The following is a 27,908-nucleotide window of genomic DNA, read 5'->3' as shown; positions in this document are numbered from 1 at the left end:
GCCTTGACCAGGGATACGAGGGTGTTCTCCGGAGCCGGTAGGGGCCCCTCCCCTTCGGTAAGGGGTAGTTGTATGGTGTCCCCTCTGCCAAGAAGATCAGGGTAAGTCCACGTATGTGTTTTGTGTTGTGTGTTGGTGTGTCTAAATTTGTTGTATGTGGAATTCCCCGGAGGCACCACCCCCTAAACAAATCTTTTTGAGGGGGGCTATGGGGTCCTGTGCCACAGGATGTGGCTCGGAGGGCGTAGCTCCTTTAGGAGGCCTTGACCATTATGAGGGATTCCTGAGTCGGTAGGTGCCCCTGAGCCCCATTAAAAAGGCAGGGGATGCCTGGGGCATTGTGTAGCAGTGTGTCACCTCCTGCTGAGAAGGTGTCCACTTCCCCATATGTACTGACTGGGGTTAGAATGGTCAGGGTAATGCGTGTATGTGTTATATGTTGTGTTGGTGTGGTTGGACGTGTGGTGAGCCGTTGCTCCCCGTCCTCACACCTCGGCGCCTATATATGTGTTGTGTTATGTCATGGTGTGTGTAGTACTGTTGTGTGCAGGTTCCTGGAGGTGAGAGGTGGCGGTGAGGTATTTTCTTCAAGAGAGGTGGTGAGACACTTGAAGAAAATAGCTCGAGAGAAGAGAGAGGGCAAAAGCAACATGGAGAATACCAACAAACATTACCGGCTGACTGCTCTAGAGAAACAAACAACTCAGCAAAGAAGAGATGGCAGCGGCCTCCCTAAGTAGGGAACAAATCAGTTGCATCTCATCTTTGCTGATTACGTCTACTAGATGTAGACCGTGAGCGCCCTCTGGTGGTTATAGGCGGGGCAGTGCTGGGGCCTGCCCTGACAATAAGAACCGCTGAACCTGATATCACTCCCCCAACCCTTCCTTGACACGCCCCTTTTATAAGCAACACTAAAACACGGGAAACACACGCAAGGAAGGTGAAAGAAACACAATCAATCGGCGTCCCCCACGCCGATAAAAAAAACCCTTCATAATATAACTCACGAAGTCCCAAAAGCGACCTGGCCAGGATCACTTAAACAAGTCCTCTCTTTACTGCGCGCTCCTCCGTAGTGTGCACCGCTACTCCAATGTTGAGCTTTGTCACAGACTGTGCCCAACTCCATCCACCTCCACGACGAACACTCCTATAAAAATAAACAAAACTGCATCAGCAAGCGTATCTACGCTCGATCCACGTAAGAGGAAAAACTGTAGCAAGTCAGACTTTCCTTTATTTTACTTGCTCAGCACGTTGACTCAACGTTGCGATTTTCCCAGGGAATCCTGCATTCTCATTCTGCCGATTCCAGAAGTCTCCCCAAACCTACTACCATCGCAGTTTAAAAATAAGTCCTAGTCCAGTCAACATGTAATTGTAACAACAAACACCTGCAAACCACCGCACAACCCTTGCATAAATAAAGCAAAACAATCATTTCACCCAACCGAATCACATCCCACTCCTGACATATGTTGCACGGAAGGCTAAGGAAGGAATGACTTTAAAGGAGTTTTTTCTCCAGATACTACAACAGTTTTCCATACTTCAATCAATCAATCAATCAAATTTTATTTATATAGCGCTTTTTACAACAGTTGTTGTCACAAAGCAGCTTTACAAGTGCCGGGTCCTAGCCCCCAGTGAGCAAGCCAAGGGCGACAGTGGCAAGGAAAAACTCCCTACTTCCTGGATGGGGGAGGGAACCCTGGTATTCAGCCATCATATCGCATCTAGTTCTCCCCATCAACCATGTAGGAAGGTTCACTGCAGCAGCCCCTGAGGATGCCTGTTTCTGCATCATCTTCTGAGGATTCCTCCGGCACTATAGCGCCACCTGTGGACATTTCGGCCACTGCTGCACCTTCCATTTTTTTATCTTTGATGTAGTCATGCACTTGTACTAAATTTCTAAATACAAAGTAGAGTTTATTTAACTAAAATCAGCAAATAGTACAAGAGAACAGACATAAAAATTTAACAAATAATAATCAAACAAAAAATAAAGACATGCCCGAGGAGTCAAGGGCTGTTCTGTCACAGTTCGGCGGCCCCTCTGCTGGTCGCCCATGTATACAGCAGCAGCTGGTGATCCGCATCACCTGACGGTCGTTTGTTTGTCTATATGTCTTGTCTTTGTACCTGTTGACTGCTGGTCATTGTATCCTTCATTTGGATCTTGTCACGAGTTTTTGGTTTGTGTACTTTATTTATTAAACCCTCCTTTTTCCATGAAACTTGGCGTGATCGCTTCCATTTTATTTTGCACTCCTTGCCCGTCACAGAATGACCAGCACCCCTTCTGCAGCCGCCAGTTTCCTTTACTTTCTCCTTCATTCGTGGTCATGTCTCGTGGTGAGTGTCTGCGTGATGTTTGTTCATAGTATGTGTATGTAGAGGGAGCTGGGTGTGCCTTATACTTGTCCCGCCATGTGTAAATGTTTGTGTTGCACACTAAGTGTAGCATGGCGGTGACTAGAGTTTGCAACCCTTATACGGATATCCTCGATAGAGACTGCATGCACCTCGCATGTTTGCTCCCCCATCCCCCATGTTTTTGTATGTGTATATGTGAGCACTTTGTCTGACAATGAGGTTTAGAGCGGGCGACTGTGATGCGGGTCTCCTGTTTGTTTTGTCTTGTAATTCCCCTTAGTTTGTATGGTGTACCCTCCTGCTGAGTTGCAAACCCCTCCCCCCGGGTTCGGGGTGCCAAGAAGATCAGGGTAAGTCCACGTATGTGTTTTGTGTTGTGTGTTGGTGTGTCTAAATTTGTTGTGTGTGGAATTCCCCGGAGGCACCACCCCCTAAACCAATCTTTTTGAGGGGGGCTATGGGGTCCTGTGCCACAGGATGTGGCTCGGAGGGCGTAGCTCCATTAGGAGGCCTTGACCATTATGAGGGATTCCTGAGTCGGTAGGTGCCCCTGAGCCCCATTAAAAAGGCAGGGGATGCCTGGGGCATTGTGTAGCAGGGTGTCACCTCCTGCTGAGAAGGTGTCCATTTCCCCATATGTACTGGGGTTAGAATGGTCAGGGTAATGCGCATATGTGTTATATGTTGTGTTGGTGTGGTTGGACGTGTGGTGAGCCGTTGCTCCCCGTCCTCACACCTCGGCGCCTATATATGTGTTGTATTATGTCATGGTGTGTGTAGTACTGTTGTGTGCAGGTTCCTGAAGGTGAGAGGTGGCTCTCCCGGACTACGTGGGATCTCTTGACAGAGACCCCTTCAGGCTCGGGGTGACTAGGGTGTTCCTCTGGTGGATTTCCCAGGTCTGATGGGGTGCCCAGGGCCCTAGTCTCTGGCACTCCTGAGAAGAGCGGCCCCGGTAGGGGTTGACTCCCCAGGAGCTTGGGGTGACCCCTAAAGGAAGGCAGGAGTCAGCTCCGAGAGGTAAAGTAGCCAGGAGCGGTTAGTGGGTGGTGTAGCCACGCCCCAGGGAGGCAACCTGCACACACAGACACCACGGATGAGTGGAGGAGATTCACCTGGAGAGAGTTGTGGTCTATGGTGGAGAGTCACCTGGAGAGCGGTGCGCTCCCTGACGTGACTCTATAAACCCCAGGCCTGCATCACATGGAAGTTTGTGGGGACCAGGTGGGCCAAGAGCCAGAAAATGAAATAGATGAATGAAGTTACACTTATACAGCACCTTTCTAGGAGCATTCACACACACACACACACACACACACACACACACACACACACACACACACACACACACACACACACACACACACACCAAAACAATTAAGATTCAGTTCTGAGGATGAACTTAGGATAGCCAATCCACCTCCATGAACAGTGGGAGGAAACCCTGTAGCAAACCCACGTAACAGAAGAGAACATGGAGACGCCTCCCAAACTGGGACATGAACAGAAGACAATAGTACAGGTGGACATAGAGGAGAAGACACTCCAGTACAGACAAACAATAAACGTCCTGATGATCCTGGGAGGAGGAGACACTCCAGTACAGACAAACATTAAACGTCCTTATGATCCTGATAGGAGGAGACACTCCAATACAGACCAACATTAATAGTCCTGATGATCCTGACAGGAGGAGACACTCCAGTACAGACAAATATTAATAGTCCTGATGATCCTGACAGGAGGAGACACTCCAGTACATACAAACATTAATAGTCCTGATGATCCTGATAGGAGGAGACACTCCAGTACAGACAAATATTAATAGTCCTGATGATCCTGATAGCAGAAGACACTCCAGTACAGTCATTGTACACACTACATTACATGTGGAACTATAAACTGTCACATAACATTCAGACAACAGATTAGTCACGATGATCACTTTATAATGTGTAAAAACATTTTCATTGTTATTCCAGTGTAATAATCATGTAGTAAGTCTGTGTGGATGTGGTGAAAGCCTCTGATCCAAACATAAGTAGCTCTAGTGTGAACAGTAGGAATCCAGTCCAGTGTTGAGTCCTGATTCAGAGCACTGCTCACTGACTCTAACTGGGTTTGACTAGAAGCTTTGAACAGTGTCTGTGTCTCATCAGTACAGTTAACAGGCACTGACACAGACTTAAACCTGCAGTCTGAACATCCCTCTCTGTTTGGACTGATCTCTGATCAGTTCATCAATGAACAGGCTGTAAAACACTCTTAGTTGGGCAGGTCTGTTCCTCTACTGTAATTTCGAAGGGGCCTCTGATCTGGGAACTGCATGTTCTATCTAAATCTACATTTTTTTCTTTGTGAGGGAAAAGTACACTGTTCTCAGGTTATTAGTTGTTGGTTATTTCAAGTAGTTCTGTCATGCACAACATACTGTACATTTACTAGTCTGTCTGCATTCTTTACCACATTCTAACCTGTGACCCACTATGGGCCTGTTGTCACGGTACAGACAACATTTGCAGTTGTAGTATTTCATGTTGTCCTGTTGTTGTTGCATGTTGCGTTTTGTTCATCCCTAAGGTGGGTCACCTGAGGGTCGTTTGTCTATATATTTGTCTTGTCTTTGTACCAGTTGACTGCTGGTTATTGTTTCCTTATTGTTGGACCATATCACAGGTTTTGTGTTGTGCACTTTATCCATTAAATCCCCCCTTTTCCCTGAGACTGGCATGATCGCTTCCTTTTTATTTGTACTTCTCGCCTGTCACACCTGTTATTCAGCACTGGGAGAGTATATGTAACACGAGATCGACGCAACATGTTTACCTTGCTAACTCACACAACACCAAGACTAGGTTGCTACAAAACGGCAGAACTAACATGATGACGCTATAACCAGTGCTTAATTTGTAAATCAAACGATGCCGGAACGCAAACAGCGGCATGAGACACGGGGTCACTGAGGCCAAGAATGTCACCGGATCGCACACAAAACGCAACGCTTAGGCGCACAAATGTCAAAATAACAAGCCAATTTGTTTATATAAATTACTTTTAAATGATTTACGTGTGTTTTATAAGTGTTTTAAGTGCAGAATCGTTTCTTACTTTATTAGTTGTTTAGTATATAGCTTGTGTGACGGGCAGTGTGAGCAACTAAAAAAGGAAGCGATCACGCCAAGTCTCAGGGAAATAGGAAGGTTTAATAGAAAGTGCGCAAACCAAATACCCGTGACATAGATCCAGATTAAGGAAATAATAACCAGCAGTCAACTGGTACAAAGACAAGACATATATAGACGAACAAACGACCCTCAGGTGAGACGGATCACGGGTCCCGTCCACCTGAGGGACGAACATCACGTGACCAAAAACAGGACCGCTGCCACTGTAACCGGGGGCGACCGGTACGGGGCCCCCCCACAACATGACAGACCCCCCCACCAAAGCCGCACTCCCCTCCGGATGTGCGGCTTACAGCAGCAGCACACAAAACACAACAAAGGGGCGGGAGGGCGGGGACAAGACAGGGACCCGTTCCCTGCCGTCCTGAGCTGAAACACAACACACATAAGCTCCTCGTCGCAGGACGCAGACAAGGCAGGGACCCGTTCCCTGCAGTCCTGGAGCTGAAAACATAAAAAGACAGACAGGTTAGCTCGCCTCCTGGGCGGGACCCTGGACCGACTGGGCCGTCAACAAGACGATAACCACGCCCCGGTCGGTCACAGGGCCCTCGCGCCCTAACCGGCCATTAGGCTGCTTAAGCCCCACCGCTGAGTGCGGACTGGGAGCACATGGCCCAACGAATGTCACAGGTGTGGATGTGTGCAGGCCGCCACACTGGGGTGCGGCCACGGAACCTACCTCCTCGCTCGGAGCTGACCCCTGCCCTTTTCGCTAGGGGTCACCCCAGACTCCTGGGGAGTGAACCCCTCCCGGGGCCCCTCATCTCAAGGTGGATTCCTCCACCCAACCCAGGAGCGCCAGAGACCAGGGCCCTGGCAATCCACATCAGGGACACGCTGGTCACCCCGAGCTTGAAGGGGAGGGTCTCCTCCTGGAGACCCCACTAGGTCCGGGAGTGCCGCAGTCCACCACCAGGAGCGACCTGCAACACATCACACACACACGCACACAGACGACACACAACACATAATGCGCACTGCCCTGACCTTTGCACCCCCTTATACCCAGGGGGGAGGGGACCCCTTCTTGGCATGAGGAGACACCCTGTCCATACACCCCAGGCATCTTCAGCCTACAAAGGGGTACAGGGGTTCCTCCCTGCTCAGGGGTCCCTCCCAAAGGCCAGTTCTCCCTATGAAGCAGCGCCTTCTGAGCCACATGCCGTGGCTCAGGAACCCCATAGCTCCCCCCCAAAAACATATTTAGGGGGGGCCCCTCTGGGGAACAACAAAACAAAAACACAAACACAACATATAACATATACGCACCCGAGATGCCCTCCGTGCCACATCCAGTGGCACGGGACCTCTAATGGGCCCCTCCCCACACACAGTGAAGAGGGGTGCAAGAGAGGAATTACATAAAACAAAGCACGCTACACTCTAGGACAAAACGAACACGCAAGGACAGAACACAAACAAACGGACAGGACCCACCGATGCGCGCGCTCTGTGGAGCGCAATGCGCCTACTCCAGCTCTCTCTCTCACCGTTTTCACCACGGGATCCGTAGATCTTTGGAGAGAGAGAGCTATACGCGAGCGGCTTGCGTGCCACGCCCACAGCGACGCGTCTCTCTGGCTCGCAGTCACTCACCCCCGTCACCGCGGGATATCGGGTGAGCGAGGCGAAAGGAGCCGAGAGATTCGTGTCTCACGCATTCTAGCGCGCAGCACGCATCGGTGGACCCGTCTACTTACACACACGAACACCACCAGCGAAACACACACACCACGGCACACTCACACACTCGCTCACGTCTGCGTTGTTATTAAAACACTACAACGTACATACACACACACACACACATACATAGACGATAACGAACAACGGATGTGCGCAATGTGAGGCACCGGTAGTTTTGCTGGGCAAAAGCGGAGTCTACTGGTCCCCAGCTCTAGTCACCGCCGTGTTACTTACGGGTTTTAACACAAACAACATTTAAACACGGCGGGACGAGTGGGGACAGACTCAACACTCTCTCGGACAAAACACGACAAACACGTAGACAAACACTTACCACGAGACATGACCACGAACGAAGGAGAAAGTAAGGGAGACTGGAGGCTTCCGAAGGTGGCTGGTTATTCTGTGACGGGCAGGGTGAGCAACTTAAAAAGGAAGCGATCACGCCAAGTCTCAGGGAAATAGGATGGTTTAATAGAAAGTGTGCAAACCAAAAACCCGTGCATTGTTCCGAATGAAGGAAATAATAACCAGCAGTCAACTGGTACAAAGACAAGACATATATAGACGAACAAACGACCCTCAGGTGAGACGGATCACGGGTCCCGCCCACCTGAGGGACGAACATCACGTGACCAAAAACAGGACCGCTGCCGCTGTAACCGGGGGCAACCGGTAGGGGGCCCCCCCACAATGTGACAGCTTGGGACTCAACCACACTCGCACCTGCCCCAATAACATCTCCACTGGCGCTGCCTTCATTTGCTTCAAGTCTCAGTTGTTTAGTAATACAATTAGATGTTTTTTTGTTAAAAAAGGAAAGCAAGTTTTCGACATATTGATTGCTGTTATTTTGACAAATTGGCGCCTTTGATATCTATGTAAAACAAAATATTTCACATCAACCATTTCTATTTGTTATTGTAAAATGTAATAAATAATTATATTTTTTTATTAATGACCCACATAAACCGTAAAACTGATTCATTTGTGTTGTTTTATTATATTTTTGTGTATAATAATAAAAATGCTAATGACTTTGGACTGCCGTGTGAGGGGTGGGCGGATGCTTTATGAGGGAGACGCAGAAAGGCATCGCTAAAAGGGAGAGCTCTTATGTGATTTAGGAAGCCTAAATGTGGATCTTGTGTTTAAAAATGTCTTTTATTTAATTATTTGTTCAATTAATTGGTTCAACGCAGACATATTTCTTCATAACTTTAATGAATTAGTAGGCTTGAAAGTTACCGGATCGAGGCAGACAGTTCCCGGAATGCACCCTTCAAAATGAAACGGTTCCCGGATCCTGTTCCGGCAGGATCCGGCTCAAATTAAGCCCTGGCTATAACCAAATAAATTTGATACATGAAAACTTACTAATTAGGGATGCACCGATTCACGTTTTTCACTTCCGATACCGATTCAGATATCTGTGGCTTAGTATTGTCACGTGTGGCGCACGGCGACGGATGAGACAGAAATCCGGCTTTCTTTCCACACGTAACGTTTATTATAACAGTAGCGCAGACAAAGAACACTCAAACATAAACGTACACTTGACTAACACGTATGACTCAAACGACGAGCACAGGACACTTAAATAGACACATTAAATAGATAAACCACATGTACCCCACGTGATGACTAGATGAGCCACAGGTGAGACGGATGAACACAAGACGTAACCGCACCCACGGAGATCCACAGACGATGTAAACACACGCCCAAAAGGGAGGGGTCGGGGACCGCAATGTGACAAGTATTAGCCGATACCGATCTGATAACAGTGCTGAATCGACTTAAAACATTTTTTTTAACACAAACATACTGAATTAGAAGTTTTTTGAAAACTCTGCACCAGTACAGCACACTTAAACACACATAAAAACGTGTAAAAACAACACAACTTGCATTTGTTCAGTCAGTGCAATTATGACTATAACATTGTAAAATAAATAATACCAAAGAACCTGAAACTGACAAAAACTATAGGTTCACAACTTTGGTCAAACATGCAAGAAACCTTTGAAATTGTTCAGGAATTCTAAATATAATTTTAAATAAATGAGGAGTTAGTTCAGCTAGTTCGCTTGCGCAGATATCATGCAGAGCACAAAGCATGTAATGGCCAGAAATATGTGTACTGTCTCTTTAAGGGAGCAATTTTTTTTAGCTTTCTACAGTACACTAACTCAGACCACTGGCCCCCGCTCTTTATTTTATCTTTATTTTATTTCTGTAAGTAACGTATTCAATGAGCTTTGGACAACTCACCAGTTCATGTTTGAACAGTCAAGTAGTGCTGGAGCCCAGGTTTATTTTGGTCAACCAGCAAATAAACCAATTAAAAGTTAAAGTTCGTCAGGTAAATGTTCCTTCCCCTGTTTTTGAGGGGTGTTTCTTAATACTACCACATATCGTGTCGGAGAACACTGCAACGAATATGATGTGCCAAGTATAAACTCCTATGCCGCTCGCGCAGTTTTGCCTGTTATGGTCACTCGCGAAAGTATAATTCAGCCTTTACAAATTTCAAGAGGTGCACAACCTCGTGAAACAACAGCGTGCGAGGCCCTTGCGCACTGGCGGAGCCACCGCGATTATGTCATTTTCGCTCGACGCGTAAAGTATAAACCTAGCTTAAGTGGAATAACACCAGTGCAAGTACAAGTCAGTGATTCACCTCTCCTCTGTGTGCTTCTGTTTCACTCGCCTGTTAACTGTCCAAGTTCACTTCTATCCAGGTCGGAGTGGATATTTAAGGTTGAACTAACTCCGAAGAGTGTTACAAGCATAGAATTTGTCTAAATAGATCTGTCTTCATGGATCGATCACATTGTCACCGATACCCGATCTAGAATTTTTTCCAATATCGGGACCAATACAGATATTAATATCGGATCGGTGCATCCCTATTACTAATATACATAAACACAACGTACACAGACAAAGAATAATAATAGCTATGACCAAATAAATTCAACACACAAACACAAGCATACATAACCACAACATACAGCAACAAAGAATGGGGGTAGATTAACCAGGTTAGGGTTAACGTTTTTGTCATGGTAGGTCAGCCTGGAGGCCGCCTACACACACTCCCTCGGTCACACGCACGCCCACAACCACACGAAGCACACCCTCTCAGTCTCGGTCAATCCCACCTTCCCGATCACCGGAGTACTGACACCTTTCACTAATCAGCTGGGGTGTATGTATTTCCACAGGTCGCGCCGTCCAGTGCTGCGCATTCACCTTGCTACCCCGCCTCGCTCCATGGGAGAAAGAGTTATTACTCGACTGTGTCTTTGCCTTCGTCTTCAATACTGCCTTTGATTGCTCTTTTTCTTTACTGTTTCTACTGCCGTGGTGTCTGAGTTCTTAAGTTTCGTTATGGACAATAAAACCGGTCACCCTCAGCCTCTGTCTCCTGCTGCTTCTGTCCCAGCGTCACAGCTTTAACAACGAATGCAAACAAGAGAAAATAAACACAAACACACACACTTCAGAGAAATGAAACACTGAGTACCTCTATACATGCAACTGTAGTTAACCACAGACACATACACAAGGAACCCAACTCGAATCAACGTTTTCAGCCATTTACGAGACTACAGTTATCCACTGAATCAGAGGAACAAAGGATATTGAACATAAAAAGACAATTAACAAACCAGCTAGGAGACTAGGAAACTTAGAAACGCAAATACAGCAAGGATCATAGAAATCAAAGTAAGGACAAACGTATAGGAACCATGGAAGCGTGACACAAGATAGGGGGGTGGGTTAAACGTAACAGTATGATACTAATCTGTTAAAATATGAACATAAACTTGAATCTGAGTCTCCTCCTCCAACAGAGTCATATGAGAAACTGAACAGAACAAACAGCTTCAGATCAGAGTGAGAGAGACTGAGCAGGATAATCGTTTTTAAGAGACACATGAATCTATTTAAGAGGAAAACTGTGAGTATGTGATTCTGTACTGTAGATTCAGAATTTGTACTGAAACTCCAGTAGATGTATTATATAGTACATCAATCATAGAGCTCCTTCTATAGTTAGTCCTTAGTCCTACTGTAGATTCATTTTTCACTTTCTCATAGCTCAATTTACCTCAATTTTTGTTATAATTCAATCATTGTTATTTTGATTTGTTAGTTTTTGTCTAAGTCATATGTGGACTGTGTATTGATTATAACACTGTTGTCAGCTGTGAACTTTTGTCATTAACATATGTTTATGCAACAATACCATTTACTTCCTCATTGGTTCTGCTTTGGTCTTGTGGACTTGTTATATTGCGGTGTGGCAACATGTTGTTTAACTGCACTGATGTCAAGATTCTTTGACAAGACTTATAAAATCCTACAGTTAGTGTCAAACTAAATTTAGGGTGAAAATAGTGTTTTTAAAATCCAAATGCTGGGAATTACAGTATTTCATCGTTCACTGCAATCTAACATCCAAATCAGAGAGAAACAGTGTAATCTACGTATTTTAATATCTTTGGTGTACACATGCACTTTACTACTTTTAAAGCCACAGTGTTGTGGATATTGTACCAGACCGTTGTGGTGAAGAGAGAGCTGAGCCAAAAAACAAAGCTCTTGATTTACTGGTCAATCTACGGGATGACTCTTACCTATGGTCACAAGCTCCACGTAGTGACCAAAAGAATGAGTATTGGTATCCCCCCAGAAGAGCTAGAAGACGTGGCTGGGGAGAGGGATACCTGAGCCTGCTTGTTTATGCTACTGCGCCACCAACCCGAATCTGAATGTTAATGGATGCCATGGTTAGCCCCTTCCCCATATCACGTCTGGCTTCACCCCCCTCTACAAGCTGTCAGTCTCTGTTTTCCTGTTCTGTGTGTCAATGTTCTCCCTGCCTCTTTGTCCCTACATCATTTGTAACCCAGTGTCGGTCATTGTTTGATGTTACATTCTTTGTTGCAATTCTTATATTGTCAGTTCAATGACTTCTTAGTTTCCCCTGTCGCCCATTGTAAGTTCTATGCCTTCTTGGTTTCCCTTGACATCTGTATACTCTCATTTTAGTGTATGTATGCTTGCTCATTCCGTGTACCCATCGTGTCTCATTTTAGTTTGTTCTCTAAGTTCCTTTCAGTTGTTTGCATTGCCTTGCTGTTTAGTTTTTAGGTTTGATCGTGTAATTCCTTGGTATTGTTTCCTTGTATTGCCTTTAAGATTTTTGTGCTCCCTCCTTTGGTAGTTCCTCATTCTTAGTGTATTTGTAGCCGTGTGTGTTTTGTTAGCCTGTTCTGGTATTCCTGTATGTTTCCCTTGTCTGTCTTTCATCATTGTATTTACTTACCGGTTCAGTTATTTTAATAAACCTACTTTTCCTGTACTTGCGTCCTGCCTGCCTAGTGCAAACACAACAAAATGACAGAACAAAATTTGACCCAGCAGGAGAGTAGTACGGTTAGTAGCCTGCCGGTAGCCTGTCACAAGAACCGCTTTATTGAACAGTTAGACAATTTTCAGCCGTATTTTGCTTGGGACAACTTACCACGCTACCTTATCCCGCTGTCCTGAGGAATATAATGGAGTCACGCTGCGTACTTCGTACATTCACTTTCTTACATGTCCTGCACCACTGGAGAATATTCTCGTTCTTTTTATATGTTCTCTGTTAAGGGGTAAAGATCTCGTGTGGGCGGACATTGTATTGTCTACTCTATTAAAAATGCAAAGGCCTGGACCGTTTCCTGACATTCAGACATTCACTATATGCCTTAATTAGCCAAATTTTTTTTTTATAGGTGCAAAAATAGAAAACCAGTTGAAATGTTCACTGTCCCAGATTTACTGTCTTTAAGCTTTAGATCTTTACCAGATTTTTACTGTTCTTCGGTAGTGTGAGAATTCACTGCTGCACTATTCTTCAGCACTGTGAGGATTCCTTGATGTTAAACTATTCTATGGCAACCTGTGTGATCCTGCATGACTGTCCCTCATGATTGTCCCTCAGGCAGGAAAGATGACAGAAATTCTTGCTGAGAATTTCACACTTGTAAATTACTGGCCATCTTAGCTCACACTTTGCACACATCCAGACTTCATGAGTGGCCTTTGTGAAGCAGTCACATAGGAGTGAGACCACCAGGGGGACCTCAGGAGAACTGATTCATTCCCAGCTCCTCACTGCCCTCTGGTGGCAGACAGCGAGCCACCCATTTAAAAATTCTTGCACACAGCATGTCAAAAATGAAAACCTAAGGCTCAAAACCTTAAATATTGTATAAAATGCAAAGTTCTACAAACAAGGCAGGTGAAAAGCTATTACTGTAATACACATTTTTGCACATACAGATTATTGAAATAAAATGCAGTACAGTAATGTACCGAATCAGAGAGGAGTAAATATCACAATTTGTCCTGCAATCGCAAGTGCTGGTTTGCCAGATTGGTCCCTATAACAGTGACCACCTTCTTTCATTTTTGAATGAACTCTACCAACAACTGTTTCCAGAAGCAGAAATCAGAGACATTTCAGCTGAAGACTGCCAGGGGTGGATAAGGTATACCAAGCGGTTTTATCCCAGGTTCATGTCAAGGGCCAATATCAGATGTGATGTGGATGAAAAAATGTGGCCAAATGCTGAAGATTACATAACATAACAAGACTTTTCAGTTTTGTATCCTGTTTTTACCCCCCTTGTTTGTTTCCCGCCTTTTTTGAATACATGTATTTTTTATTTTAATTGTATATTTTGTTTACAATTACAGTAATTATTTTTTGGGTTAGGCTACAATTTACAGTAATGTCCCTAATACAGTAAAATACAACATTTACTGCAAAACTGTTTTTGTCTAATCTACATTCCAAACTGTACGTTACAGTAAATATCCCTCATTGTGTACACAGTATGTTGCCAAAAATACACACATTTGAAAAAAGTCCTAATGAAGCGGATTACAGTAAAAATTAACTGACCACAGATGTTACTATATGTCTTTTGTTTGTTGGGAGAGAGTACATGTAATATTACATGTAATACTGTTTCTGTAATGCCATCACTGGTTGTGCAGTAATTGACCTTATGTTCCTCTCGAAAAGAGAATCTGCGCTAGTGTTTGAAAGAATGATTGGATACAGAACCAGATTACTGAACCATGTATGACTGCCACAGCATTATTACTAAAGTAAAATTAAACTGATCATTTGAATTCACAATACAGAGTGTTTTAAAGTAATATTAGTAATGAAGTAACATGTGTGCAATGCATTGCATGTGTGTGCGTGTGTTTGCTTACAGGATTATAGCTGCAATCTGAAGGAGTAGATACATCCAGAATGAGTTTCTCAGAGGAACAGCACACACAGAAAGGAGAGAGGTGAGAATAACACACACACACACACACACACACACACTCACACACAGAAAGGACAGAGGTGAGAACATGGACGTAATTTTGATTTCAAAAGTGGGGGGACATGGATTCGTCGCTATTTAAATATTTGGTTTTAACCGTAAAAACTGGGGGGGACCAAAACCGGCTTTTGAAAAAGTAGGGGGGACATGTCCCCCCCGTCCCCCCCAAAATTACGTCCGTGGGTGAGAATAACACACACACACACACACACACAAAGGAGAGAGGTGAGATAACAGTGGGACTCTGTAAAAGAAGAGTGAATGTTGTAACATTCACCAGCACTAAAGAGGCCAGACTCACACATTCAGGAGGTTTAGAGATGACTGATCTGGGGTGCATTTCCCGATAACAAACAATCTTAGAAATTTACGAACAACTTTAAGAACGACATAACTTTAAGAATGCCAAATTTAGGACATGTTTAGGAGTGTTTCACAAAAGCCTTCTGTTGTGAAAATTTCCTGAAAATAGATGAGGACTCAGACGTGGTTAAAAGAGAGTTTTATTACAAAAGTAAAAAAGCATGAGAGTCTCGTCTAGAACAAGAACTCTGAGGAGAGAGGGCAGTCCAGTATCCTTTATTCTGTTATCACATGTTTACAGTCCAATCTCCTTTATTCTGTTATCACATGTTTACAGTCCAATCTCCTTTATTCTGTTATCACATGTTTACAGTCCAATCTCCTTTATTCTGTTATCACATGTTTACAGTCAAATCTCCTTTATTCCTTTGTCATCACATGCTTACAGTACATTTGGACACACTGAGAAACTGAGGGGGGAAAATGCACAGTAGATAGCTTTCATCTCACATGTGTATTCCTCCAAATATGGAGCATTCCTGTTTTTAGTGGAAGAGACTGACTGATCAGTTGTACACAAGCTTTCTGTCTCTGCACATTCCTCTGACAAACAAGGCACATAGCCCTACGTGACAATATGATTACAAATGAATCACTAAACTGAATCACTGATCAACGTTATTCACAGTTTTTCTGCTAATCAGATGGACATTTACTAAATCATAATGTTCTTGTGTGATCTTAAATGACACTCCTTAGTCTCCAAATTTACGAAAGAGTTCTAAGTAGTTCTTTGTTGACTCCGCCTCTGCATCTGCAAAAGCTCCGCTAGTCAAAAACCGAATCACCCATTTACATACATTTTTTTCATTATTTCGACACAAAAGTATCATTGGGAAAATGACAATCATAAAAACTACCAACTAATAGTTGTTGTAATTTCAAGTATAAGACAAAATGAGAAGCACTCTAAAACTACTGCCTTTGCAATTCTGACCAATCGTAGGCATATCAAGGCTATAAATAAGGCACAGAATTAACCTTTCACATGTTATTCAAAAGCCATGGCAAAAAAGCAGAGAAAATGAAACTTTCTGTGGAGTGAACTGAGCTAAATGGTAGATGAAAAGTATACTGTTTTCAAAAGCTCGAGGAAGTTCCTCAAATTCTGAAAATAAAAACAAAACACAAATGGGACGATATTGCCAAGAATATCAGTGCATGTAGTGGAATTAAGAAATGGCATGGCATGTGGCATGACTTCTCTAGTCAAGCCAAAAATAAGGGGGCAGAACTCAGAAAGGAGAGGGCTAAGTGGAGGTCAAATGTCCACAAGTGCCTTTACAATTGAGGAGGAGAAGGCACTGGGGATACTGGGCCCCACAACTACTGAAGGGATACCAGGGGGTATAGATGTGTCTTTGGGTAAGTTTCCATCTACCCCACCTGAACCTACATACCCAGGACAACCTTCACGTAGCAGCAGTTCTGAGGCATCTCCACAGCCTTCCTGTGCTCAGGCCAGAGAGAGAAAGCTCCACCTGAAACACTTACACCACAAAATACCTGTGTGATAGCTTCAAAGTGGATATCCACTGTCAGCTAGTACATGTCCACCATCAAATGCACCGTCCCTTGACATCTGACACACTCCAGAATTGGCCCAGATGAAGGAGTCATGAGTACTCCCAGGCCACTTGGCCACAATGTCTATATTCAAAGCAGAGAAACCCTTGCGACAGATGTATATTGGGCTCAAGAGGCTGGGCGTGTGTGTGGGGATCAGAGTGCCATCCACTGCACCAACAACTCCAGGAATGTTTACAATTGCATGAAAACAAATTATGGTTTCATGTAATGCATGCCTAGACCTTGGAAATTCTATATATGTTGCTGCATGGCGAAGCAATACTTTAGTAACAGTCTGCAGAAATCGACCTGTGGCATAAAATCACAGGGCTGTCAGTAACTGCATCGTGGGGCTAAGTTCAAAATTTCTCCTCGTTCCTCTAGTCAGCACCTCCTGCACAAGTTCAAGGAGGGCCATGATCTCTTCCCTACGCAGCCAGAATCTGTCACACAGCATATCAACCGGAAAATCTAGGGGGTTCATATTTAAATGCTGTTCTGCATTCAGGCGAACGACATGGCTTCGTGGATTATGTTGTCTTTTTAAATTGTGTCTTCTTTTCAAAGCCAATACTCTTTGATGAGCTGCTATGTTCATCACACAAGCACAATTGCTAGCCTTAATCCAAGTTACGTATATGCTAATGCTTGATCAATCAATTTGAATGGTTAAGATAAAACAAGCTTAACAGGCCAACTTGTAGCCATTTCTTTGCAAAGAATACATTAACTGTGAAAGTCTGAAACGCAATTAACTGCACAATGATGAACGGAGATATTTAATTAAATATTGGGAACATATCAGATAATGCTAAAAAATTCAAAGTAGTACATTTGATTTTTATTGACACTTAATGTGGTATATGCGATGTAATTACTTAAAAAAAAATACTAGGCTAATTATAGGCTAATGTCCTTTTTGAGGTAGAACTGTACGTGAGCTTCAAGTTAGGAAGTAGGCCTACTTAGTGAGTTACAAACGGGTCCGAATATTGTTAAGTTACATACTACTAAGTACGACGTAAGTTACAAAGAGTTTCGGAAAACACTCGTAAATTTAAGAATATTCGTAAGTACAAGGTTATGAAGTACTTAGAGTTACGAACATTTTGGGAAGCGCACCCCTGATGTCCTTGGACAAGGGAGTCCAGCTTTGCTTTTGGAGGACTGGAGACCAGCACAGTTTACTTCCTCAAACACATCTGATTGAACTCATCAGTTCATTACCAGGTTTAGTAGGTGTGTTAGAGCAGGTAAACTACCAAACTGTGCTGCACTCTGGTCCTCCTGGACTGGAGCTCGACACCTGCACCACTGAGTAAGACCCTCAACCCCAAACTGTTACAGTGGTGCTGTTCATGTAAATGGCTGATGTCAGTCACTGTGGACAAAAACATCTGCTACGTAGAAATGGAGAATGATTTCAGACTTTTTTACTGATTTGAACTAAGAAAAGTTTAGAAAGTCACTCACTTTGTATGTAAAGTATGGAGTATGGAAAATTACATTGTAATGGGGAAGATGCATGACCTGAGCAAATACACCTTTCAAATAATTGAAAAAAACATTGTGTGTGTTAGTCTGATTCAGGGCAATAGATCAGGCTCACCAGAACCAAGTGTATCCATGAAGAGAGAAAAATTCATGGAACTTCCAGAACACTTCAGAGAGGGAGACCGTTCTACTGAGTTCAGGTAATGATGATGTATGAATGTGAGTGTATTATTGAGTTCAGGTAATGATGATGTAGGAATGTGAGTGTATTATTGAGTTCAGGTAATGATGATGTAGGAATGTGAGTGTTGTACTGAGTTCAGGTAATGATGATGTAGGAATGTGAGTGTTGTACTGAGTTCAGGTAATGATGATGTAGGAATGTGAGTGTTGTACTGAGTTCAGGTAATGATGATGTAGGTATGTGAGTGTTGTACTGAGTTCAGGTAATGATGATGTAGGTATGTGAGTGTTGTACTGAGTTCAGGTAATGATGATGTAGGAATGTGAGTGTTGTACTGAGTTCAGGTAATGATGATGTAGGTATGTGAGTGTTGTACTGAGTTCAGGTAATGATGATGTAGGAATGTGAGTGTTGTGATAAAGGTGGACCCAAAAGCCATAAATCTAGGCATCAACAAAACTTGTAGTGATCTTTTGGCTTCTCATATCCCCAACTCTTTCGATATTTAAGTATTGATCTGAGGGTGTTGCAATAAGGGAGGACCTGGCTGTCAATATTGAAAGTAGAAAAATTGGTTTGTCTGGATATATTAGTTAAGGATATCATTGCATCCTTAACTAAAAGCATATCATTGGCATTCACTCTTCCAAAGCCATGTATGACTTAACAGGCTTCCGTAACTCACCATACTGGAGCTGAGGAGGTAATCAACTTAGTAGTAACAATAACCAGATAAATACATATACATTACATTAATGTGAATAATAGAAATGTGACACTAATCTCATAAGTGAATACAAATCAAACACTAACCAAGAAAACCAACGAATACTGACAGAAAACACTATTACATAGAACTGGGGAAACATGTACATAAATAAGCTAATAATTAAAGAGATACATGAATAACAGTACTTATTAACACAATGACCAATAAAGCAAATTACAAAACACAGGACTTAAATACACAGCCTAAACTGAGAACCAGACAAGACACACCTGAAAACAATGATGAGGGGGCAGAGTTACAAATGACAGGGGTGTGATGGGAACACATGGCGAAACCAAAACATGAACACATGGAGAAACAAAACAAAGACATGACTGACAGGAGAGAATGGAACCAAACGGAACCAAACACACGAGAGCAAGACAGGGGTGAAGGGTGGAGCTATACTTGACAAACAGGTTATATATGCATCAACACAGTTTACATAGCATTTCAATTAATATGATACAGGAATTAATCTTCATGTTCAATCACCAGTCCTGATTGCACAGTAGATTATTCGCTGGTTATGTATATGTATATGTATTTGTCTGGTTATATGTATTTATCTGGTTGTTGTTACTACTAAGTTGTTTACCTCTTGTGCTTCTTGGCAAATGTCTAACTTTCCAAAACACTAGGTAATGACATTGACTCCTGTTTAGTAGTAGTCTGATTCAATGGTATCTTGAATTCTGGCCTATCCGTACTATTACCTAGGATGAATTCTGTGAACAGATGCAAAGCACTTTGTGAGTCGCTCTGGATAAGAGCGTCTGCTAAATGCCGTAAATGTAAATGTAAATGGTTATGTTCCAGACACTGAATACTGCAAGGCTATGTGATCTGATGTTCCTGTATTATTTATCTTTAAGTTATCCTTTCCTTTATTAGAATTATTCCAAATTTAGTGTCTTTGGATTGGTGTTAAAGAGCTGTTTCCTCTAGGAGGGGTTAGAATCCAGTATCAATCTCAGAATACAGAGTTATTGTAACGCAGCTCGCTCTGCGGAGCGAGGGGACGGACACAAATGCTGAGAAGAGCGAGATTTATTGCAGGGCATACCATCATCGTCGTCAGAGAAACAGTCCGGGGTCATAACGGGAGGGCAGTCAGAGTAACAGGTACACGGGCATACTAAACACGATGGGGGAAACACAGAGCAAACTTATGAACAAGATGAACAGTGAACAGCCAAGCACAAAACCAACAGCATGAACAAAGAGAACAAAATAACCGATACAAACATGGGAGACACAGGGACTGATATACATAAACTAAACTAGGAACAGGTGACGGCAATGACACAGGGTGTGGTAACAAACGAGGAATCACGGAGACAAACGAGCAGGGCGGGATAAACAGGCAAGGAACACAGACACGAGGGAACCCGGTGTGACAGCTAGGAGAAGGGGTGAGCCCCACGTGACAGAACCCCCCCTCAAAGCGTGCCACCCCGGGGCACGCAAGGGCAGACAGGACAGGGAACCACGGAACACAGTGAGGGACAGGGACAGCGGACACTGGACAGACCGGAGGAACAGACCAGGGGAAAGCAGGGCACGGAGACCGGGGCATAGCAGGGACAGAGAAACCAGAGACTGGCCAGGAGTTGGGCTGGGACGGGGCATCACAGGCAGGGACAGGGCCAGGCACGGGAGCAGGACTGGACGGGACAGGACCGGGAGTAGACACAGGAGTGGGGCCAGGAAACAGGGCAGAGGCAAAGACGGCTTGGACGATCGAGACCGGGACAGGAACAAAGTGGGTCACGACTTGGGGCACTGAAACAGGGACGGAGACAACACCACAGGACACAGACACAGGAACTGGAACACGGACCCAAACGGACACAACCACAGGGACAGGAACCAACACAAAACCAGGGACGGAACACGGGAGCAAGGGGAACACAGGTACAGAGGCAAGGTAACAGGGTCCATGCCCTATAGAGGGCAGCACAGTCACTAGAGGAACAGGCGCGGCCGGTTTGCGGGCAGCGGGAACAGGCGCGGTCGGCTGGCGGGCAGCGGGAACAGAGACCGGCGTGGACGACCCCTCCTGGGTCGCGGGAACAGAGACCAGCATGGGCGACCCCTCCTGGGTCGCGGGAACAGAGACCGGCGTGGGCGACCCCTCCTAGGTCGCGGGAACAGAGACCGGCGTGGGTGACCCCTCCTGGGTCGCGGGAACAGAGACCGGCGTGGACGACCCCTCCTGGGTTGCAGGAACAGAGACCGGCGTGGACGACCCCTCCTGGGTCGCGGGAACTGGAACCGGCATGGACGACCCCTCCTGGGTTGCGGGAACTGGAACCGGCATGGCCTGCCAATGGGCAGCGAGAACTGGAACCGGCGGCCGAGGTGAGGAGGTGCGTTCGGGAGGCGGAGCTGCCATGCCGACGTCCTCGGGGAGCGGGACCTCCAAACCGACGTCCTCAGGGGGCGGGACCGCCATACCGACGTCACCGGGGGGCGGGACCGCCATACTCACGTCACCGGGGGGTGGGACTGCCAAACTGACGTCACCAGGGGGCGGGACCGCCATACTGACGTGGCCACTACTCCCCCCAAAAAAAGTCTTGGGGAGCCTTCGGGGAGTGGCTTCCGTGGTCAGCGGAGGGAGGTCCTCTTCCTCGGGGTCCTGGGCGAGCCTGTAAGAACACACAGACACAGAAGCCTCTCGTTGCTCTCTCTCCGACGGCTCCGCCTCCCTCGAGCGTTAAGCCAACGCTCGTCTGTGCGCTCATTCCGTCTGCCCGCGACTTGCACTACAGGTTGCTCCTGCCTGTAGTGTTCGCCAAGCCGGGCAGACACAGAGCGCTCGATAGGAGTCTCGTCGCGAAGGCCAGCCGATACTGAAAGCGGCTGCGCTGTCTTAGGTCTGCGACGAGACCTCCTTGTTCCCACAGCGCCAGGGGTATTCCTGTCTCTGGTTTGTTCGTACTGTAATACAGGAGAGTCGAACCAAATTAAACCAGCCAACATCTCATTACAGCGATCGAACTTACCAGAGTCCCGCTCTCTCACTGTGTCCTTGGTAGATCGGTTATTATGTAACGCAGCTCACACTGCGGAGCGAGGGGACGGACACAAATGCTGAGAAGAGCGAGATTTATTACAGGGCATACCATCATCGTCGTCAGAGAAACAGTCCGGGATCATAACGGGAGGGCAGTCAGAGTAACACAGGTACACGGGCATACTAAACACGACGGGGGAAACACAGAGCAAACTTACGAACAAGATGAACAGTGAACAGCCAAGCACAAAACCAACAGCATGAACAAAGAGAACAAAATAACCGATACAAACATGGGAGACACAGGGACTGATATACATAAACTAAACTAGGAACAGGTGATGGCAATGACACGGGGCGTGGTAACAAACGAGGAATCACGGAGACAAACGAGCAGGGCGGGATAAACAGGCAAGGAACACAGACACGAGGGAACCCGGAGTGACAGCTAGGAGAGACAGTTATAAGAATCATGGTCAATTTTGGCATTCTTGGATATAGGACCAGATATGGTTAGTACGCAACATCGTTGGCAATACTTTGCAACTAGGAAGTGAAGCGCAGGTGTATAAGAATAGCTGGGAAATGGGTGTGGCAAGGAAGATCAGGTGATCAGGTGTTCCTCCTGACAAAGGGAGTGGAAAACTTCTGCTTTCTCCACTACATTCTTAATATTATTTCTTAGCATTTCATGTTAAATATTGTCAAAAAATACATACAGTATTTATAAATGTACATTGTTTAGCATATTGGCATCAATTATAATATTTTAAATTTGATTAGTCTTATTCAGGGTAAGAAATCTGTGCCACCTGAATCCAGCTGTGTGTCCTTGAAGAGTGACTGGTCAATGGGAACACCACCTATCTTCAGTGAGGGAATGTACCCTTCAGAACACAGGTAATGATGATTTATGAATACGAGTGTTCTATTGAGTTCAGGTAATGATGATTTATGAATACGAGTGTTCTATTGAGTTCAGGTAATGATGATGTAGGAATGTGAGTGTTGTACTGAGTTCAGGTAATGATGATGTAGGAATGTGAGTGTTGTATTGAGTTCAGGTAGTGATGATGTAAGAATGTGAGTGTTGTACTGAGTTCAGGTAATGATGATTTATGAATACGAGTGTTGTACTGAGTTCAGGTAATGATGATGATGGAATGTGAGTGTTGTACTGAGTTCAGGTAATGATGTAGGAATGTGAGTGTTGTGCTGAGTTCAGGTAATGATGATTTATGAATACGTGTGTTGTACTGAGTTCAGGTAATGATGATGTAGGGATGTGAGTGTTGTACTGAGTTCAGGTAATGATGATTTATGAATACGAGTGTTGTACTGAGTTCAGGTAATGATGATGATGGAATGTGAGTGTTGTACTGAGTTCAGGTAATGATGATGTAGGAATGTGAGTGTTGTGAGAAAGGTGGACCCAAGTGCTGGCTCACGCTGATGATAAGATAGTCATCGTCAGTGTGAGAGAGAGACGCGGGCTCACAATAGAAAATAAACAACTCAAAACAACGTGGACAAATTAACGCGTAAAAAATAAAACAACGTCTACTTGTTGTTTACGAGTACTCTGAAGAAAATAGAACTAAATGCAATGTAGAAAACTTAACACATGCAAAACGAAACTTAATTGTAGAGAGACTGGAGAAAATAACAAAGGCAACCAAAAAAAAAAAACTCAATGCGTAAAACGAAACCAAGGATGCCAGGGGGAGTGACTGGCAGCGGGCAAAACACGCTGCAACAAACAAAACCTTCCCAAAACAAAGGTCAAATCAATAGGAAGAGAAAGAGATGGAGGAAAACTTGAGAATGACTAGGAAGCAGCGCAGGAGATAGAGACTCAAATAAGTGACAGATTGGTAAGAGAGAGAAAGGTGGCGAGACACCTTGTAATGATACACAACACTAGAGAATGCAGAGAAAGGCTGGAAGCATGATGGCATAACCAAAATGATTCAGCTGTGATTTGTTTCAACAAGCTTCCTTAATTATGAAGCCAAGAAAACAGCTGAGGCGAATCACTGCTGATTGCGCTGATTGAGTCTAGGACTGACTTGGGTGCCCCCAGTGGTGGCTGGAAGAACGGCATCCGAGCCAGCTCCGACATGTTCACTCCCAGTCCCACCTGATTAAAATCACTCAACTCATCATGAAGCCCTTCATGAGCTGTATCAGGTGTGTTGGAGCAGGAAAACACTAAACTGCAGTGAACAAAAGGATATAAAGGATATACTAGTGCCCCACTACAGAAAACATGTCATATGGTCTGTTTAAGATGCACCACATCTTAATTCTGGATTTTACCCTTTCAAACAGATTGAGGTGGAGGCTGTGGATGTTGTACAGTGTTAGTTGTGTGAGCAGGGCTGTGTTTAACTGTGGATGTTGTACAGTGTTAGTTGTGTGAGCAGGGCTGTGTTTAACTGTGGGTGTTGTACAGTGTTAGTAGTGTGACCAGGGCTGTGTTTAACTGTGGGTGTTGTACAGTGTTAGTTGTGTGAGCAGGGCTGTGTTTAACTGTGGGTGTTGTACAGTGTTAGTTGTGTGAGCAGGGCTGTGTTTAACTGTGGGTGTTGTACAGTGTTAGTTGTGTGAGCAGGGCTGTGTTTAACTGTGGGTGTTGTACAGTGTTAGTTGTGTGAGCAGGGCTGTGTTTAACTGTGGATGTTGTACAGTGTTAGTTGTGTGACCAGTGCTGTGTTTAACTGTGGATGTTGTACAGTATTAGTTGTGTGACCAGGACTGTGTTTACCTGTGGATGTTGTACAGTATTAGTTGTGTGACCAGTGCTGTGTTTAACTGTGGATGTTGTACAGTGTTAGTTGTGAGACCAGGACTGTGTTTAACTGTGTAAAAGACTTTGGGGTCCCAGTAGAATGTGGTAGTGGAGTACAGAGTTCAGCTTCAGGAGACTGAAGACCAGCTGACTGAATGAGAGTAGGACACGTGGACAGGACTGGGGTGTGTCAGAGTCAGAGGGGTCTAGTTTTGAAATGAATTTCTAAATTGTTCTTAACTCCGTTCTTGGTATAACTGTGTTTGTTAATCATTGTCTCCTGGTTTAGGACAGTGTTCCTTACTCCCAGTCCCACCTGATTAAACCTGATAAAACCAGTTAATCCAGTCTGCATTTTACATTATCTGCTGGTGTGTTTAATGGTGTATTCTACAAGTATGAATGTGCTACATATTCCCCATTAAACTCAGTGTTGTGTTTGTCCACAGTAAACAAAAGGAGAAATTTGTGCTGCCCTACAGAAAACATGTGGCATCCATATTCAAGGTGTGTGGTTGTGTGTGTGTGTTCACTGTAAACAGTGCAAAGGTGGTTCATCATATCCCACATATTTATCCAACTAATATGTGATTGTTGGTATTTATTCACCAGGAGCTGGAGCACAAAATCATCTCTCTGGTGAAGAAGGAGCTGAAGAGGTTTAAGAAGATACTGAGTCCAGATTACCCAGCATGCTCTGGGGAAGAGTTGGAGGATCAGAGCAGTGTCACACTGAATATCACACTGCACGTCCTGAAGAACATGAACCAGACAGACCTCGCTAACACACTACAGACCAGTAAGAGATCTTGGTCATAAACCAGACAGACCTCACTAACACACTACAGACCAGTAAGAGATCTGGGTCATGAACCAGACAGACCTCACTAACACACTCCAGACCAGTAAGAGATCTGGGTCATGAATCTATGATGGCAGTATCACTCTAACTACATTTAGTCCTGTGCAGAGGTGTCAATTCCAGGTTCAGAAAGTAAAAGTCCTCACCAGGATTTTGCTCAGGCTTTGAAAATCTAGCAAGCTTGAGCAAAATCCTGGTGAGGACCTTTACTTTCTGAACCTGAAATTGACACCTTTGGTCCTGTGTCTGATGGGTAGGACCTATATGAATTGAGTACCTGTCCAGAGTATTGTGTCTCTTTAAGGTCAGCACCCATCATGATTTTGAATCTCAGGAGAGATATTTAACTCATGTTTGCTCTCATTTGGAGAACACTGGGTTTTGTCATATGGTCTGTTTGGAGAACACTGGGTTATGTCACATGGTCTGTTTGGAGAACACTGGGTTATGTCACATGGTCTGTTTGGACAACACTGGGCTATGTCACATGGTCTGTTTGGACAACACTGGGTTATGTCATATGGTCTGTTTGAGATGCACCACATCTTAATTCTGGACCAGGGCTGTGTTTAACTGTGGATGTTGTACATTGTTAGAGGTCTGAGCAGGACTGTGTTTAACTATGGGTGTTGTACAGTGTTAGTTGTGTGACCAGGGGGGTATTCCAGAAAGCGGGTTTACCAAACTCTAAACTTAACCCTGAACTCTGAGTTGTCATACCCCGAGCTGACATACTCAGAGTTTTCGGTTCCAAAACGGCTGATCGGAGTTAAAGTAATCAGGGTCGCTCAACTCTGAGTAGGTTGACCCAGACAGAAGCGCATTCACGCGTAACTATAAAAGGCATTCTTAATGAAACGCAGAAAATAAGATTTATCATGGATTTAAATGCGAAAATCAGCCGAGCATCGTATTTCACACCACTAGCTTGAAATATTAATGACTGCATATGCAGAATATTTAGATATTATTAAATATAAATTAGGGGTGGGACTCGACTAAAAAAATTAATCGAATTAATCGGAAGCTTTGTAATTAATTAATCGAAATTAATCGCATTTTAATCGCGTTTCAGTATTTAACATGAGAAAGACCAATAGATGAGTGCACACTGTAAAAAAAATCCGGTAAATTTACGGTAAAATACTGGCAGCTGTGGTTGCCAGAACTTCACCGTAAAAAAAATGCTGACAATGTAAAAAACACTACGGTATCTTTTTTGACAACTGTAAATTTGCATAATTTAGAACCGTTCTTTTTACGGAAAATGACTTTTTACAGCTTACAATAATACGCTGTAAAATTAACAACTTTTTAAAATAAACCTATTTACGGTGAATCATTTTAAAAACAACTGTTTTACTGTTTATCTCTATGAAGAACACATTACAACCATTATTATTTTACAGTATTTTATTGAAAAGTCCAACTTCACAGTAAATTACTGGCAGACCCCCATCACTCAGGCCGCCCAGTTGTTGCCGCATTTTAAGACAACAAGGCACATTTATTTTGCCTTAGCAACGTAATCACGCATGAAACCGTGATCACGCGTGTTACACACAATACGTGAAACATGAGGGCAGGTCATTGGCACTGTAATATTACACAAACACAGTAGGTAGACTCAGCCAATGTACAACTACATAAACTAATAGAGGGTGACTTAAACTAACAAAACACAATCAAATACATAATCAACAACAGCATGTCATAACACTTACACATAACGCGTATCAATAACGGAACCGCGGGGGCTCATGGGAAGTAGCGCCGCCCCCAGTGGACCAACGCTACACAATTTTTCAGACTTTAAGCAGAAAAGCCTTAAATTTTCTCAAAAATCAGCAGTGCGCCTTGTATGTGCACTGAATTCAAAAATCTGTCCCTGACACAGATACATAATGTGTACACTGGCAGCAATAAACTAATCAGAGAACATTACGTAAAACGTAATTGAGTAAAGAACAGCCGGGAGAAGCGTCTCTACAGTCACCATTCGACTGAAGGCAGCAATGATAACACAAGACTTGATAATAATAATAATAATAATAATAATATGTTTATTTTATATAGCGCCTTTCTTAAACCCAAGGTCGCTGTACACAAATGAAAGGGGAAAAATACAGGGCTTAGAAAGAGTGGAAATATTGAGAAAAGAGGAAAGTCTTGAGTTGAGTTTTGAAAGTAGA

The 27,908-nt window shown here is 44.2% G+C and overlaps 1 protein-coding gene across 1 annotated transcript in view; it reads left to right on the top strand.

Moving 5' to 3' along the window:
• Nucleotides 1–11,149: 11,149 nt before the first annotated feature.
• The window catches only part of LOC143482204 (NACHT, LRR and PYD domains-containing protein 3-like), a 63,140-nt gene continuing 46,381 nt past the window's right edge, over nucleotides 11,150–27,908 (top strand). Inside the window, 6 exon segments of the mRNA XM_076980499.1 lie at nucleotides 11,150–11,226; nucleotides 14,546–14,624; nucleotides 18,175–18,288; nucleotides 22,847–22,963; nucleotides 25,304–25,361; nucleotides 25,467–25,653. Coding sequence (XP_076836614.1) covers nucleotides 14,584–14,624; nucleotides 18,175–18,288; nucleotides 22,847–22,963; nucleotides 25,304–25,361; nucleotides 25,467–25,653 — 517 coding nt within the window. The 5' untranslated portion in view covers nucleotides 11,150–11,226; nucleotides 14,546–14,583.

The sequence above is a fragment of the Brachyhypopomus gauderio genome, chromosome 18 (genome assembly GCF_052324685.1).
Source record: "Brachyhypopomus gauderio isolate BG-103 chromosome 18, BGAUD_0.2, whole genome shotgun sequence".
NCBI lineage: Eukaryota > Metazoa > Chordata > Actinopteri > Gymnotiformes > Hypopomidae > Brachyhypopomus > Brachyhypopomus gauderio.
Note: the sequence above shows the minus strand (reverse complement) of the source record. Positions and strands in the feature narration are given on the sequence as shown.